The sequence below is a fragment of the Mus pahari genome, chromosome 15 (assembly GCF_900095145.1).
Source record: "Mus pahari chromosome 15, PAHARI_EIJ_v1.1, whole genome shotgun sequence".
Classification (NCBI taxonomy): Eukaryota; Metazoa; Chordata; class Mammalia; order Rodentia; family Muridae; genus Mus; species Mus pahari.
In genome coordinates, this window is record NC_034604.1 from 77,298,405 (window position 1) to 77,317,274 (window position 18,870).

General features: G+C 38.5%; 1 protein-coding gene across 4 annotated transcripts in view; it reads right to left on the bottom strand.

Moving 5' to 3' along the window:
• Positions 1-18,870, bottom strand: part of Znf407 (zinc finger protein 407) — a 403,561-nt gene that overhangs the window by 356,075 nt on the left and 28,616 nt on the right. For all 4 annotated transcript variants that reach the window (XM_029547225.1, XM_029547226.1, XM_021214705.2 and 1 more), the window contains 2 exons: positions 13,790-18,483; positions 8,503-8,617 (listed from right to left, as the gene is read on the bottom strand). In XM_029547225.1, coding sequence (XP_029403085.1) covers positions 8,503-8,617; positions 13,790-18,422 — 4,748 coding nt within the window. In that variant the 5' untranslated portion in view covers positions 18,423-18,483. The remainder of the gene's footprint in view (positions 1-8,502; positions 8,618-13,789; positions 18,484-18,870) is intronic.

Sequence of the window (18,870 nt, forward strand, 5' to 3'; positions counted from 1 at the left end):
TACATCTTAAGACTAAAGCAAACTTCTGTTGTGAGGCTTCTAACTGTCAGAGTCACGCATCACAGTGTACTAATACCACAAGACCATCTGCACCTCCTAGTTCATTTACAAAGCAGTTCTAAAATAGTTCAGAAAGGATCTTACATTTAGCCAGATTTACAGGAATATTCTTGTGAACCACATGGAAAACTGAAACCCTTTAAAGGGTCTTCAAACAACACTTTCAGTTCAAGATCATCTCTAGGCTGGTGGTGGTAAGCAATACTTTTTAAAACCTAATGAGAGTTGCAAACAAAAGCAAAATAACTTTGTCTAGATAGCTGCAGTAAAAAACACTAGCAACTTATCTGATGCTTGATACAATGCACAAAGCTAATGGAGTGTCAGCCAGGGGAGAAAGAACTGGAGGGATGGAAAAAGGAAGGATAGCACAGAACAATTTAAAAAATCATAAGATGTGTACATAGTTTCAAATGGGAAAAGGGTGTGGGAAGTAAGGAGTGAGAGAAAAATCACTGTTTTTAGTTGTTATTTTAAAACTGTGGCTTTGTTGTGTTGAGACAGGATTTTGCTGTGTAGCCCTGTGTAGCCTAGAACTTGCTTGAGGATCAGGCTGGCCTCAAACTCAAGAGATCTGCTGCCCCTGCCTCCCGAGCACTGGGATTAAAGGTGTACACCACCACACCCAGCCAAGTACATTATTAAATAGTATATACTTTTAAAAAGGAATAGCTTCCTGCCCCGTGTTGCACTGTACTGCGCATGTAGCTCATTCCTGTGTGAAAACACAATCATAGCACCCATCTTCCCTGTTGAATGCAAACATGGGGAATGTGGCTGCATCACCGGATGTCTTCTCATTATCTGTAATTACCTTGCACTAAGCTATATGGAACAGATATCAATCTGTTTCATTATAATTATCCAAAAATCAATGGTTCCCTAATTAAAATTATAAATAGTGAAATTTTCTTAAAATAACTGACCAATTCCCATACCCCATGTCTCTGAACAGTAATTTACTTCCCACCTCTCTATTTAGACACACTCCCTTCTTTTCTTCCTTCTCCTTCCAGAAACTGTCAAGTCATACAGGTTTTTAGGAGAGCAATGGGGAGAGGGGGAGGGGAGGAGCAAGGGGTGGGAGGGAAGACTGGCAGGCAGGCAGAGAAAAGAGCTAACACTCAACTTGAGAGCATGGAACATCTCTGAGAAATACCCATTCCTGCAATTGTCTACCTGGCTTTATAATCATGCTTCAGGCAGTGTTCACTTAGTTTCTCTTCCTGAACATAGCCACCTCTTGTCGACATACATGTGCCACAGCCCCTATCTGGACAGGTAGCCCTGATTCATCTGCCTCACTACCACTGGCAATCATATCCACTACTACCTACTGCGGAAGCATTTTCTGAGTTAGCCAAGAGTTTTGAGTATTTGACGAAGATGTTAATTCAAGCTGAACTCCAGCGAGCACTGGTACACGCTAGTGTTCAGCAGACAGCTGTGGACTGTGTGCTTCCTTCCACAGCCACACACAGGAGGACTTTCTGCAGAATTCCTAACAAGTCATGTTACTCCACGCATCTGCCTTTGCTCGTATGCTGTTTAGTTAACTAGGCTGAAAACACGAACATCTGTCTTAGGAACAGTCCTCAACTAACTTGAAGATCCAACTTTGCCAGAGTCTGTAGGGAGACTTTTATATTCCTCAACAGTTGGAGGTTCCCATTGAACCTGGTTCCACATAGAGTGGCTCTTGGACCTTAATCTGTTTTCTCCTCAGGTCTCTGCCCTCCATGGGGCTTGAGAGCACAAGGCCAATACACAATTCTGTCACCGTGCTTGTACAAAGAAACTCAGAGGAATCTACCAAAAGAGAGAAGAATGAAGAATCAGTTGATAGCAAAGTATCCCTTCTACTTACATTTCCAACACCTGTGCTCAAGCACTTCCTGGGCAAATCAGGAAAACTAGCAGAGTAAAGACTTTAGGAAACTGAGAAGAGATTAACAAGGGGAAGTTCATTTAAGGAAAAGCAGACACAGAACAGGTGACAAAAGCAAAAACCCAGCTGCTCCTAAGATGCTGTGATAACAGGGCACTTAAAAACCTTGACACCAGTATGACTTTTAATAACCAGGAGCCAAATATAGAGACTCAGGACACTGTGACATGACTATTTCACTGGAGGGAAAAAAACAGAAGCTGACATTTTCAACTATAACCAACATGTAAAAATGCTTATTTTATCTCTATTTTGTTATGTAGATTAACCACACTTGGTGGCCTTGGAATACATCCATGAACCTACTACCATGGAAAAGACAAGCACCATATGACCATGCAGAAGGAGAGGTACACTGGTGGCAGTGAAGCTCTCCACCACTATGAGGACACAGTAGGAGGAACTCTCTTCTCTTTCTGCATCAGTGTCTTACCCCAAACATTTCAGTAGAAAATAAGGGAGAGTTCTAGAATAATGTTTGTTATTTGAATATTATAATCAAAATATTGCTTAGGTTTTCAAACCATAGAGTAAGTTGCATTATAAATAATGTAGAAAATACTAATAATTTGAAAGGTATTTAAAGAATTTTACCACCAGAAGGGTAAATGATTCATTTTGTGTTAAGTGATAGAAAAGACAGTATTTGTTGCATGGTGTTTTTGAATTTCAAAGTAGAGGCAAAAGCATAGTCAAACTAAAAGCAATAAAATATTATGGAGAAAATATAAATAATTCATCTTTATAATTGATATGTTAAAAAAGTTAAATCTTTTTTTACAGAAAATAGAGGTGCTATAGTTTATACTGTTTCAGACAAAATGCACTGCTAAAGTACAAAACCAACTTCTCTGTTTCTAACCAGAACAAGCAGCTGAAGCAAATACTTATTTTATTTGGATACATCTGTAGATATGATGGGTGTAATTAATTGTTCAGCTCAAAATGCAATTCTGTGGTACTTTTAATGATTTAGGTATACACAGCTTTAGTTCTCAGAGCAGACTAAAAATAGTGATTTTAATTTATTCCTGCTGCCTACAATTACCCACAACCATGTATTTTTAAATATTTCCAGCCTATAAAAATTACTAATTTTTGCCACTTGTGTTTATCTGCATTTAGACTTTGATTTGGATAAATTAAGCTCTCAAGTGTTCCTTGCTTTATGAAACTCTGCATGTTGTACACTTCAACACAAATAAATGACTTGTACCATTAGAGGTTTAAATAATGTAATGTATTTCATGCTCAGCCTGAAGCTGGATTCCAATGAAGTTGCTAATGCACGTAATGATTAAGTGTAACTCAAATACTAACTGTGTTGTTGAAAACATGACAGGCAATAATTTGGTCTATTATATTCTGCCATTTAATTGCCTAGTACAGACATTCTCTGACACGTTATGAAGCAATGATTTACAATTATTCAAGCTGCAAAGGTCAGAAAGTGACATTATAATCATCTACATAGAGATCCCTCTAATGCACAAAAACTAGGTAATCACACACACACACACACACACACACACACACACANANAGAGAGAGAGAGAGAGAGAGAGAGAGAGAGAGAGAGAACTGCATTAGTAACTTTCTATTTAAGGTTTTCTATATCAACTAGAAATAAACATTTCCTAAGCATACTAATGTACAATTTAAATTTTTTGTGGAATCTTCTCATAAAGTGAGTGAAATATCTGAAAAATGTTCTTATTCTCTCCTGACTAGGTAAGTCCTATACAACTATTTAACTCCATACACACACACAGACACACAGATACACAGACACAGACAGACAGACAGACAGACACACACACACACACACACATATATATATATATATATATATATTGATATATTGATATATATATCAAGACTCAACACAGGAAAATCTACCAGTAAGTAATATGGTCCCTAATTTACATATACTGGGTTTATGCTTCTGAAAAATGACATAAAAAATTTAGGCATCATTTTTTGGGTCTACTGTAAGTTTTCTACAATTGTTCTAAGATAATTAGTATTGAAATATAACAATAACCTATCTTGACCAATTTTACCCCAGCACCAGTTTTAGGCATGTTTTTCCCTATTACATAGAGATGGTCAACCACATGTAAGTACAGTAAATTATCACCAGATAAAGAACAGAGAGGAAGGGGGAGGAAGGGGGGCTAACATCATTTACAGTAACACTTACACACAGGGAGAAGAAAACAAGGAAATGAGGCAGGGTTTGAATACCAGAATATGAAAGCAAGACTGGATAAGTAGTCTTTTATCAGAACGTAAATTTTGACAAAAATGGAATACATGTGGCTAATGGAAGTAGTTGTTGTGCTATTACATGCTACAGAAAACAACCCAGATGAAAAAAATGAATAAAAATCATAGTAATGGAAACAGACGCAAACAACACAGAGCAGAAAGAAAATGAACAGAAAGGGGTAATTAGGAGAAGGAGCGGCCATAAAAGAGGAGGGCCGGGGGCAGAAGCGCCTCACTACATCACTTGTAACTCTGCTCCCCATCTGTACACAGGGAGCGCAAATACCAGCTAAAGAGTAGGAGCCAGCAAAATCAGCAAAGGAGATGAATGTAAAATGCAGCATTTGCACCACATCGTAAACAAATGCTAGCATTCAGAATACAATGGACATGGGCGTATTAACATGTGTGGTGTGAAACTGATCCTGGGCCTTCTACATGTTAGACAAGAGGTCTACTGCTAAGCTGCATCCCAAATCCCACATCCAGAATTTTTTTTAAAAAGCTAGCAAAACATGTAGAATGACTTTTGGGAGCTGAGAGTTTTCACATTCTTGACACCTAAAATAAGTAAAGACAGAGGATCATGACTTTAATAAAAAGATGTGTCTGGTCTATTTTTAAGCCAAAATGTGGTTAAATACAACGATCAGCTTTTTGCACTGGGCAATGCTTGTTTACTTTTGCCCCCACTAAGCACTATCACACTGGCAGCAGACTTTCACGTCGACTATACATTAAAAGCCTGGATATAAATATCATTGCACTCATAAAACTCTTCTAATCATACTTAGATGTAAGAAAAATACTCTACAGAAGATCTACTAGAACAAGAGATATGGTTCTGAGGATAGAGAGCACTGGCTGCCCTTGCAAAGGACCTGGGTGTGATCCCCAGAACCAACATGGAGGCCCGTAAGCATCTGTACCTCCAGTTATAGGGCATCCAACACCCCCTTCTGGCCTCCACAGGCAACAGGCATGCATGACATCCACATACATACATGCAGACACACACACATACACATAAAATAATAAACAATTTTTAAAATGGAGGCTAGAGAGATGGTCTTGAGGTTAAGAATACATGTTGTTCTTTCAGAAGACCTGAGTTTAATTCCGATTTCCCACACGATAATTTACAATCATCTGTAACTCCAATTCCAGAAAATCTGAAGCATCCTCTAACCTCACAGGCACTAGGGACCAAGAATGCTCTGCCTACACTCATATTCATAAAACACACAAACTTTTTTAAATAATAATTTTTAAAGCAGCAGTTTGCAAGTCAACAAATAAAACTCTGCTCTCCTGGAACAACTTTATTGATTTTATTCATTATCTGCTCCTTAAAATATGAAATGTGTAGTAATGTGTTCATAACGTGAAGAGATAAACCTTGCCCATACAGAACGTTAATCCTAAGTCAGAGCCAGACAATGGAAACCAGGCTTTCAACTCAGTCAGCTTCTTCTGCCAAGGTCATTTAACCCTGCTGTACCATGGCCAACACCTGCCAGGAGAGGATAAGGAAGAGGCAACCTTCAAATTCTTCGTCTTTAAGATTCAGAAAACTAAAAGCAACATAAGCCCAGATGCAACAATTTCAAAGGCAATTTTTATGTGTGAGTTGACAATTCAGAATAATACAATGACATCTTAGTGGAAAATCTAAGACACATAGTTCACATGGACCTACAATTTTCCTACAGAAAGACAAGAAAAAGCAGCCAAATACAAGCAACCTGCTACACTAATACTGAAGTTATATAATAGAATATACCATTTCCTTAAATTTCACCATAAGAAAACTATGAGGTTACTGAAAAAAGAAGTCCAGTTTTATAAGTTAATTAAAAAATGTTCCCACCTCATTGCTTTACACATTATTCAACCAGGTCTATTTGAGAAATAACTACTTATAACTAAATAAAGAAGAGGTCATTAATGAAATTTCAGAAGACTGAGATTAAGATATTAACTACTGGAGAAAAGAAAACATAGTACAGGACCTTCTGTTTGTGACAAAATTACAGAACTAATGTTCCTGAAAGATCACTTCACCTTTTAAAGCATGATTCTGTAAAAGGTAAAATTTATAGCAATTAAAGCTAATGAAGAAATCCAGCATAGCCTGCTTATGTTCAGGAACTAATGGGTCCACTGAGCATTTGTGAGATTATTTAGCCATCAGTGATAATGAATTGACACTGTCAGCAATGTTAATGTACCAGTGCTCTCCAGTGTCAGGAGTAAGAGCCAGTCCCTACTTCTTGTTTTATTTTCTATTTTAACTTTTGTTACTCTCCTGCACCTAACACATGAAACGTAAACAGCCAAAGACACCACTTCATGAAAATCAAACTGCCTGGTTCATTACTGCTCTGTTCAACCTCACTGATCAATCCTCCTCAGCTCTCTGACCTTCTTCGGAGCTTCTGGCTTTACTGTAAGGCTCTAGACCCTACTAAATTACTATGTGTGACTTTTAGACTGCACTTATTTTTAGAAAGAAAGAGAATTATAATTATATAGGAGGTGAAATTTAAAGCCTAACTCTAAGTCTAAAAGTTAAATACTAAAATCTAGTATGCTTTATCCACATACCCTTCACACAGAGACACATACACACTACAATGAAGCTGTGTATTGCAAACATAAGATTCAATAGACTCATATTTACTTACAGTAAGCATTCAGCTAAGGAAAGGTATATTGTCCAAAGTATACATTTAAGCCTGATTGATTATAAACCGTTTCTGATACTATGTATGTAAAGTATGATTCTCTGGAAAAGTTTATTTTTCTCTTTCCAATATTATTACCCTAAATTTAAAAAATGGATAAAAGATAGATCTCAACAAATCTAATATGCAAAATAATGTTTTGTTTTTGTTTTTGTTTTTTTTACTTATTTCTCACAAATGGGAAAGAAACTGCTTCCTGCTCCCTAATGGCATATCTTCACTGGAGTCATGATCATCTTCTATAACTCAGAGACTAACAACAGTAAGTGAGATATCTTTTAAAATTACAAGACCTGTAGAAATTAAAATGGACCATTTGGGACTTGACCCCAGCAGCTAAACTCAGTAGTAACAAAACTCATTCTCCAACTGATCAGGAGTGGCTCCAGGGCAAAGGTCCGTCTTCATTTACTTTAGCTGCAAGTCACTGAACCATCAATTTGGCTATTGAATAAATCACAGACCATGGTTGATAAAACTGCTTGCAAAGTTATTTATAAAACTGTCTTAAGGGTCAAAAAATGAAATTGTATTCTGGGAAAATGTATTGTCCAATAAAAAGCAGGACTGTTCCTGACTTGAAGGCTGTTTACGTGTTCATGTAAACCTGAAGAGCCATCTACATAAGCATAATATTGGACCCATGAGTTTCAGATTTCTTAAGTTTCACATAAAGTATTTTATATGATGTACTTATTAGCTAATTTCTCTAGCATAATAACATTAAGATATATTTTAATAAGAAGTGGAGTATTAAAATCCACCTCTGAATGTCCTGTGATACACCATATATGTCACAGCATTTTAAAACCTTTTAAACATTTCTGCTAAATTAATGAGTTTTACATTAAGGTAGCTCAGTGCTTTCTATTAAATGTAACATATCTGAATGACAATTAAACATTGTGAATGACTCCACAAAGAATCATGAACTAAAAAAGGGAAACTAGTTCTGAAATCACACGACACAAAAATACATTATACACTGCTTTACCACATCATCCATAAACAATCAGTAGCCAGGCATCTGAAACTAAATCTTTTCTTTTTCCTTGTAAAGTATGTCCAATGGATCCAAAGAGTCATTAATGTGATTAAAATTAAGGCAGTATAGCAGAAGGAAAAGAAACATACATATGCACTCCTAAAGCTATATTATCTGGGGGAATTTTTTGTCTTTAAATGGAATTTATAGTTCTCTCTGGCAATGTGAATGAACATCCTATAATTTAGTCAATTTACAGATTACAGGTTCAAATTGACCTTGTAGCCCATAAAATTGCTCATCTTCAGCACAGGATTAGAAGTGGGAGAAGAATGTCATAACTGTATTTAAGGAATTTACTATAACAAAGGAAAGGAGGATACGCACGCATAATTTTCGCCACTCTTACTCATATCAGTTTTGAATTCTCAAACAATACCTACCCCGCACAGGGCTCCTGGCTCACACAGCACAGGTGCTTTATTTACTCACCCACAGACGTGACACTTGTACTCCCGCATCCCAAGGTGCCTTTTCACATGGTTTCTGGCATCTCCAAGCTGAGCTGTTGCAAAATGGCATATCTTGCACTTGAATGGTTTTGATCCTGAGTAAATTTAACATAAAATAAGGTTTGGACTTGAATCACACATTACTGATAAGACTTTTAACTGTGAAAGGCAATCTACATGTTAAGTAATACTGCCTTCAATCCAGATAAGGACTGATGTCCCCAAAGTGGAACACATGCATTCATTTGTAACTTTCTTGATCCCATAATTATCTCACCCATACAGTTTTAATGTTTTAGTGAGTCTTCCCAATTCTCAATTATATTTCTAAAATTTAAAATCAAAGTTGAATACCACTAGACAGCCTGAATGAGATAATGTTAAATATTTTTCATACAACTGATAAAAATATTTCTTGAAGTATTCTTTGTACTAATGGAACATTTTAAAAGCACAAATACAAACAAAATCACTGGTGTGTACAGTGTATCACTAAGGATATTTCTCAGTGCCCATCCACTGGCCTCAGATCTCTCCAGCTTTGAATTCACATGCACAAAAATAGTAGTACAAACGTTCTGTCCCTGACCTCAATGAGTCGCCAGACACGAGACACAGGACATAACTGCGTCATAACTGTGTCATCGTGTCACAGTCTGTGGTGCTTCACAAACCACAAGGGTCAACATCTCGGGTACTCAGTTCACTAATGAATACTTCAACACGAGCAGCAGGAACAACAACAACAATAACAACATGTTTTAATTAATTCATTAGAGAAGAGTGAAATTAAACTATACTCCAAAACAAAACATAACCCCTTTCAGAGTTGCTAGCACCACTATGAGTAATGGGAAAGACACCAATTCATTAATCAGTCCCACATTAATGAGAAACAACAATCCCCTAAAAACATATGTACAGACTGTCTTCCAATTTTCTAAGTACTACCACATCTTGAAAGAAATCAAAATAATAAAGACCACAGCTTAAAATCATTACAATGTTTCTGTATCATGATTAGTCTGTAATTTGGGAATTAATTCTTCCAATATGATGAGAGTATGAAACATGTAAATTTCAAAAGTTACAGAGTACAAATTTAAAAAGTCTCAATATTTGATCAATGAACTTTTGTGGAGTCCTGGAAAAAAAAAACAATACACTTGAACTAAAGCACTCAAGAAAAAAATTTAAATTCTTAAGTTTGAATTTAGTTCTTAAAGGTGATCAAAAACATGAAGCATTTCATTTTAACCTTCCAACATAAATTTAAGAAAAAGGTCAACAGCACTGCGCAACAGACAAGGCTGAGCCCTTCCCTGTCCAACGACAGGAAGCCGGGCTCACAGTGCTTCATTTCTATGGTTGGAAGGAGGTGTAAGATCCATCCAACATCCGAATGGCTCTCTCTAGTAAGACTTAGATGTCTGAATACCAAGAGCAGGTTGGGATTCTAGCTTACAGCAATAACATTCTAGCAATCATTTTGGAAACTATTTTTTAATAATTTAAATGATGCAGATAAAATTAAGCCTATCGGCATTTTGAAACATGTGAGAGACAGAATCCCAGAATGGGATTTTGGAAAAATAAGAATCAATCTGCCGTTTGAGGTCAGCCTGGTCTACAAAGTGGCAGGGCTATACAGAGAAACCCTGTCTGGAAAAACCAAAAAAAAAAAAAAAAAAAAAAAAAAAACCTGCCTGTGGTTTCTGTTGTGGTGCTTTTCCAAGGACAACTTGAAAACTATTAATAAACAATAGTATCAAGACCTGAAACAAAAAGGATAAAACATTTATCTGCAAGATGACTTGGAGACACAGATATAAACACATGGTGGATCTGATAGCCCCCAAATTCTGACTAGGCCTGCTCAGGTAGCACTCATGCCACAGTGAGCGGCACAGAAACACCTGTGCTTTTAATCTGCTGTGCACAGCTCTGAGGAGGTCCTTCCTTAAGTCAGGGAGACCTCACAGCTGAAACTCGTGATCCTAACTGGCTGTCTAAAGTGTCCTTCCTAGGCCATCAGCATTCAAGGACCAGCTGAGCTAACATTTCTCTGTGAGAAAAGGAAGTCTTTCTTTTGACTTCCTAAAAGATTGTATTTCATTCTCACACTGGCCAAACGATATACATTATAAAATGAGTCTACACATGTTTAAGTCACAAAACCTATAAAATCACATATTTCTAAATTTGCCTTTCTCTCTGGTGTATTTGAGTATTAAAAACATCCAGGATTATCTTAAGTAATTCTATCCCTTGGAGCAGCATTACCCTCAGAAGATTTTTTTTTTTAATTTTAATTTGGACTATAAGATTTTATGGAGAAGAAAAACACTAAAGTGACCGTAACTTTCTGGTGCTTGATTATTTACTCAACAAATCCAAGGACTTGAAACCTCAGTATGCACTTGGACCTCGCAGTCCATGCAGACCATCGCTGACTGTAGTGTAAACCCCAGTTCTCCCTAAGCATTCTGAACATCTCCCTTACTCGTTCTTTCACTCAATCATTCACACCCATCCAACAATTACACTGAGTACCAACTCTGAGTGAAGTATGTGCAGAGTAAGTAGTGAATGAAGTCAGTCCCTTTCCACTGTGCTCAGTCTGCAAATTAACTTGGTGAACTATGTAATTCTAAACCATTACATACTGAGTTGCAGACACCCAGCACTAACTTTCAGTGAATTTGCACACACCACCACAGGTACACCCATATACAAACATTTTCCAATGGGCATAAGGGACCAAAATACTATGAATACAAACAGAATGGCTTCCTGATATCTTGAGGCTTAAGTGTATTTTTCTTGTGCTGTGACATAAAACACAGCATACTGCACAAGAGATGACCTGCTCCATGAGCTGCTGAACTGAAAGACAATCAAGCTGAGTGCTTCATAGCACAAATGCACAGGAAGCCATATGCTTTCTGCCTACAGTTCTTGATAACAAAAACTTATTTCTTAAGAGTGCTGCTTCTATCACACTAACAATAATTAGACCAGGTTACATAAAACATATAGCAAATTCCAAATTTGGAACCGGGTTGGAAGAGTGAGCCATTGCCAGCTAAGCAGGATGAGCGGCCCTGTATCACTCGATCTTTCATAGATAAAAGCAAAGCACCAGAGAGCTGTCCACTCTAAGGTATCCTGGGGTGGGGAACCAGCATGAAATTAAATCTGAATCCAACTTCCCCCAAAAAATAACTCAGGAAGGATGCACTCTGCAGTGCTTCAGAGCATGCAAAAATGTACTTGCTGATAAGACCAACAGAAGATATTAGGGAAAAAAGCATGCTAACTTTTCCTAAATGTTACAATCAATGATGTAACTTATATAAGTAGGGTTACTCTGTCACATATTGATAGTTACCTCACTTTCACATCCACATTAACTTGATTTTAAATGCAATTAATACATATAGTCAAGGAAGACTAATGGACTACATTCTGCACTTAACCTGGTAGACATTTTCAAATGGCACAAGTGACCAGTGCAAACCTATTTTGCATTGTAAACGACTAAATAAATCTTAATGGATTAAGAATGATCAGCTATCAACACACAAGGGAAATTAAGTGCTGAAATGCCTACATTGATTATTTTAAATTATTAGCCTTACTCTATTCTTGAATTTGTATGCTTTTAGTGAGCTTTAACACATTTACAAGACTTATTGACTATAATTACAAGAGAATTCAAGTAATGGACACATCAATTATAAGCAACATGTCTTGACCAGACAGTTGCATAAAGAATTCTAAAAAGAGCTGCATTAGCATCTTCCGCTCAGTTTTATCCTGCTTTATCTGACTTAGGAGGATATGTTAAGAAAAAACACATTCTCTATGCATAAGAACAGCCTGGTACCTAGGATCATGTCATGTCAGAGTGTGAGAAGCAACAACAGAGGGTCTGACCATGCAAACCAGTAAGCACCCAAACGCACTCCAGTGATGTGACCCTGCAGCCTGGAACTAGTGGAGCTCAGGCCCACACAAGGACTAACACGTTTATATTTACCTCAACTAATCCTATGTGCTGTTACTTTCTTCAAGGAAAAATTTTGATCTATCTTTAATAATCATCAATTACTGATAACGCTCTGTCTCTTTCTCCTTGTAACCAGTTTCAAAAACTGCAGGAATTTAAAGTATAGATTTAATAATATGCCATTATTTAAAAGTACAGTAAAATAAACCTTACACTTTTAATGAAAATATGTTCTTTGAAATGTGAATTTATTATTCAAATCCACTCATAAATTCAACCATGTAGACAGAACTTGTCTAAGCAGAGCACAATGATTTAGAAAAGCTGTCTATTTAAAATAAAGAATGTATGGCAGGTTTATAGAAACACTGCACTGAATTTTTACATAAATTTAGAACAGTAGCTTATGCATTTTTCACCAAATATATATATACATATATACATATATATATTTTTTTTTTTAATTTATCCCCAAACTAAACATTACCATGGAATGTTCAATGTATCCGAGTACAGACTAAATCAGGTGTTTCCTCAATGAAAACCAAATTCCAACACATACTAAGAAAATCATGTTCACAAATTCTGATCTTTGGCTGAGAGTCTCGCTTGTAGATATAAACTATCTGTTAATAAATATGTTTAAATTACTAATATCTTAAGAATTTTATTAAGGGGCAGGAGAGATGGCTCAGCAGTTTAAAACCCTGGTTTCTCTTCCACAGGAGAACCCAGGTTAGATTCCCAGGGGATCCAATGCCCTCTTCTGGCTTCCATGGGGACTGCATGCAAGTGGTACACATCCATGCAAGCAAAACACATTAAAAACAAAATTTAGAAAAATTTCAGGCATGTCTTAAAACAAAAGACTTGTATTAAAGGCTAGAAGCTCCTTAATATGCTCTCTGAAAACACAAAGTGTCATTTAATATATAATTTGGAAAACCAAATAATTAGGACAAATGAAAAGCCATAAAACATGGGAGTTTTACAAAGGTATGAAACAGTGCTTTTTGACAGAAGTAAAAGAACCGTGTGCACTAGTCTGCCTTTAGAATTGTCACAGCTGAATTACCTTTGGAAACATCAAGTGTCAGCACTTCTCAGATACAAGTGGAGCATCACACAAACGTACGAATCAGGTGGAAGCCCACAAGCAAATTCAAGTAGAGCTCACACTTGGTTGGACCCAAAGTCCAAACTTCATTATTCTTTTTGCACTTCATAGGAAAACGTAGCTGCAAGGTTTACATACCTGTATGAGTCCGAATGTGAGCCAGAAAGGCCATGGAATTGCTACTTCGACACATCTTCCCACAATACTTGCAGACATTCCCTTGGTTTTCTTCTCTCTCCCGATTGATCTGCTCAGTGTCTTCCACTATGTATTTATTTACCTCCCGTAGCAATTCCTCATGCTGTCCTTTAATATGCAGAAATAAATTCTGTTCAGAATCAAAGGGCTCTGTACACTTGACACATTTGAAGGTGGCCCCTCCTTCTGGAAGCTCTTCTACACTGGCCTGTTCATTTCTCATATGGCCAGCACTAGCCAAATGCTGGTGAAGGTTGCTCTCAGTATAGAAGGATTTCCCACAGAGTAAACAATGAAAATGCTTCTCTTTTGTAGGATGCTTCATGGCTATATGAACATTCAGGCCACTCAGTCCATCTGCTAAGAAACCACAATCATCACATCGGATTCGTGTGGACTCACCAAAAGAACTACCTTCAACTTTCTTCTTCTTCAACCCCTGAGCACAGTCTTTCAGGGGCAACTCACTAACTCTCCCTCCTGTCACCATCAGACCCTCTTCTGGCTGTTCTACCAATTCACCATCTTCAGTTTTTATTCTAATTATGGATGAATCAAACCTGCCAAAACTGTACATCGTTTGCCCTTTGTCATCAATACTTATTATAGTTTCATAAACATCATTATTATCAGCTGTGCCATTAGAGGTTGGGGCATCCTCTTCCAGAATGACTTCAGCTTCATGTTGTGAACTGATCAGAATTTCCTTATTCTCAAGGATAGGGTTTGCTTGTACATCTTTTAAATCTTCTGAAGTCTGCTCACATCCAACCTTGTTCTGGCCACCGCCATCCAGATCCAGTTGTTCTCTTGGTATTTTCATTACCACAGAGGAAGTGGATTCAGCTGAATGGCCCCCATCTGGGTCTCCAGGGCAGGGGGACTTGTCAAGAATTTTCCCTTCACTATCATCCATACTGCCTCCCTCATCTTCACAGGGTGTACTTGTATCACCAACATCATCCAACACATCACGGTTTCTCTTTGCTGTCACACAGTCCACAGCAGAGCTTGCTAGGTGTTCACTCTGAAGACAGCCTGGGGAGCTGAGGTTAGAGGGAGTGTTAAGGGACACTACCTCCCTGGGTTTCATACTTTTGTCTGTAACAAGGGGCTGGTGTAAGGTCTCACAAAAGGAATGATCTTCACTAAAATTAGATTCTTGCTCAGTCACAACTGTCACTGAATCAGGAGCACAGAGTACTTTAGTCATATCCAAATTAGTATTATCATCTAGAACAGAACAATCTGCAGGATTTCTAGATTGGAGAGTACCAGATGATTGGTGTGGATTTATTTGAAATTCCTCAGAATTTTGTGAATGCTCCTCCTCAGGTATAGTGATGTTCTTGGATATTTCTGAAGAACCTGCTTCCACATTAGAAGAGCTGAGGTAAGACTGCCTTTTCATTTTATGCTTCTCTGTTGCAGCATGCCTAGTCATCTCTCTGCGAGTCACTGCATAGTAATCACAGGCCATACAATAAAACTCAAACTCTTTGGTATGCTTCCTTTTCACATGCAGCTCCAGCGAAGCAGCAGAGTGAGCACTGAACTCACAGTGTAGACATTTATTGTCACTTGAACCTGCACTATCTCTCTGAGAGCATGCATCATCAAGCTGTAGCAGGTCCTCTGTCTCTAGAGATATCTGTCCCTTTTTATCAGAGAGTTGACTGCTAACTTCTCCATCTACAGAATGAAATACATTTCCAGCTTCAACATCCTCTGCATTTCCATTATCTAGTACTGGCTTTTCTAAAGTAGATGTGCCTGACTTAGCTGACTTGTTAGCCTGTTCGTCAGAAACAGTCACTGCTAGAGAGGTGGTATTCTTACATGCATCAAGATTACCACCTTCTGGGCCAACAATTATATCTGAACTTTGTTTCCCATTTGCTTCTATTTCTACCCGTCCTTTATGTTTCTTGGTGGCACAATGACGTTCCATATCTCCTTTAGTTACAGTATAATACTTACATACTTTGCACAAATAACTATACTGGTGACTGTGTTTACGCCTGATGTGCACAGTCAAATTTGTAATACTAGAGGCCAAAAGTCCACAGTGTGAACAAGTCCGGGAAATGCTGCCTTTGGGCCTCCCTCTCTTTGGAGTAGTGGCTAAGCCTAATTCATCCTCTTTGGTGATGACACCAGACTGTGGAAGTTCCTTAGGTGTTAGCATACTCTCTTCATGCTGGGAATGCTCCTGTGATCGAACACCAACATGGCCTTCAGGCCTTCCACTTCCAGAAACAGTGGATTCTTCTGTTTTACCATTTGCACCTATACATACTCTTTCAATGCACTCTTCAAAACTTAAACCAATATTGTTTTTCTTAGCATTTTCAAGATGTTTGCTTCTTTTAATGTGCTTCTCCATTCCTTCTTTGCTCAAAGAATAAAGATTGCATGCTTTACAGAGAAAGTGATAGTCCTGTCCATGTCGAAGCTTTATGTGTCTTGTGAGAACAGTGGAAGACCTCGTTTTATAAAAACACTTCTTACACTGAAACTGAGGCTTACTTGAATGCCGTGCTTCAGTTCCGTGACTTGCCCTGGACTCAACAGATTCTTCCTGAGCTGCCTTCCCTGAGTCTTCTCTAGAATCTGCCATGTTTTCTGATTCTAAAGTACTTAAAGGTAAAACAGAATCACTACTCAATGACGAAGCAGTCTTTGGTTGAACCACTAAACTATTATGTGTCTCAGTTGCTCTGTGTTCTTCCACATCTTTCTCAGACAAGAACAGATTACAAGAGGTGCAGAAAAAGCCCATGCCATGCTCCTCCTTCATATGGTCTCTAAGATTTGCTTCATTCAAGGAAATAAAGGAACAACACTGACAGCTGAGGACAGGTATCACTTGCTGATGCTGATTACTGTGCAAGTGCTCTTCCAAGTCTCTCCTTGATGGACTAGAAAAGTCACAAGTCTCACAATGAAACTGCATCTCTCTTCCATGGCACTTTTTAACAGGAATTGCCAAGTCTGTCTTGTCTGCAGCTATCTGATCATACTCTGTACATGTACACTGCACAGAGAGCTGGTGGTCAGCTGGCTTTACTGGCAGGGAGTCTGAAAGACAGAAGGCTGTCTTGTCCTGCATCGCTTCTGGGTTGTCTGAGGTAGTCTCACACAGACTTTGAACATCTTTGCTCATCTGTACTTGCTCCAGCACTAGCTGTGTGTTTGTTCTCATCTGTGTTCTAAAGTGTTTCATATACATCCTCTGAGTTTCGTTCGTACCCCTTTTACTAATTCCTAGAAGATTAAACCTTTTCTTTGCCTGGCCCTTTAAAGTAAAAGCGCCACTTCGTCTGCGAAAGCTATTACCCAACATTAGAAGGTTTCGCTCAGATCTTGGCCTTGAGGTGGTACTGATGCTGACATGTGCCATCTGAAGGGCATTTTTAGTGGATTCTGGTTTATTTAAAAGACCCTCTGAGCTTACTAAGCCCCCTAGCTGTTTGTTCTGATTTTCAGGATTTTGAGCTACACCAAAACTAACATTTTCCTCAACTACATCTGCTTTGCCTGATGAGATTTTCCTTGATGGCACCATTTTAACAAGGAGCTCACTACTACCAGCACTGTCTTCAGAAGGGGCTCCTCTGCAGTCTTTAAACTTGTTCCCAGTACTCTGTACTACTTTTGAATCCCCATTCTTTGCTATTGGTTTAGAAGCTCTTGGTTTTGTTCTAACATTTTTTGTTCCCACGACACAGGCTTTTTTAGGAAACGATTGTTTTGTTAAGATCTGTACGAATCCCCCACGAGCAGCAAGGTTCTGACGACGAAGGTGTGTTTTGCCAAGATAATGTGCATTCAACAGGTTTTCTTCCGCACATTGAAAGCCACAGAGATCACAGGACAAGACTTTCTGCGGCCCATGAGTATGTCTGACCTGCACATGAGGAGACGAGCTGCTCTCTGTTCTGTGGCTACAGTGGCAGCAGGTCCGTTCCTTCCCCTCTTCCACATGACATTCCACATGCTTTTCCAAAGCAGAGCAAGAGGAAAATGAACAGCCACACACGCTGCCCCTGAGTCCTGTCTCTACACCTCCAAAGCTACAACTAATGCTCGTTTCTTCTGGAGGAAAAGGACTGTGTCTTTCAGGAACAAGGGAAACCATTTCCTGAGCAGGCTTTTTCACTTCATCTACTTTCAGAGGAAGAATATTAGAGGTGCTAAAATCACAAGATGGGGAGAAAACACTGGGAAGGACGCTGCCTCCTTCTGAGCCGTTTGCTGGAAAGGCCTCCTTTCCCATTTCAGCCAAATGGACATTAGCTTCCACAGTGCCCAACCCACAGGCACCCTGCTCTCCTACTGCCTCTGTTCTCAGTCGCTTGGAAGCACGTTCACTTCTGTCTTCCTCCGAAGCAATACCGTCCGAGTTGGATGACTCTGAAAAAACTCTTTTGCTCGTAAAATTCTCAGAGGCATTTGCCATGTCATCAGATACAGGTCCACAACTGTCATCACGGGATGAAACACTCCTCGGATCTTTTGCTCCCTTAACACTTTCATCCTCATCATTTTCATGTTTGTTCTCAGAATCCATTCTCAATAAAGTTCTGATGATGTTTTGTCTGTCAGAGTTGGATTTAACTGGAGTTTACAACCTGTGAAATAAAAAGACATGGTATTAAAGCTTTGAACAAAGAAAATACAAAATGCTTACTCTGGACCTGAGGGAGAAAAACATGATGAAATTAACTTTCATACTTGACTGAATCTGACCACAAGTCTAAAGTTCTATAGGCAATCTTGCTGTGTGTGGTGGCTCATACCTGCAATCCCAACAACCAAGACAAGATGACTGCCTTACGATTAAGGTCCCAATCTAGGTGAAACAGTGACTACCAGTGCCAAGTCAGGCTACAAAAGAGAAGGAGGAGGGGGAAGAAAAGAAGGAGGAGGAGGAAGAGGGAGAGGAGGAGGAGGAAGAGGAGGAAGGAGAAGAGGAAGAGGAAGAGGAGGAAGGAGAAGAGGAAGAGAAGGAGGAAGAG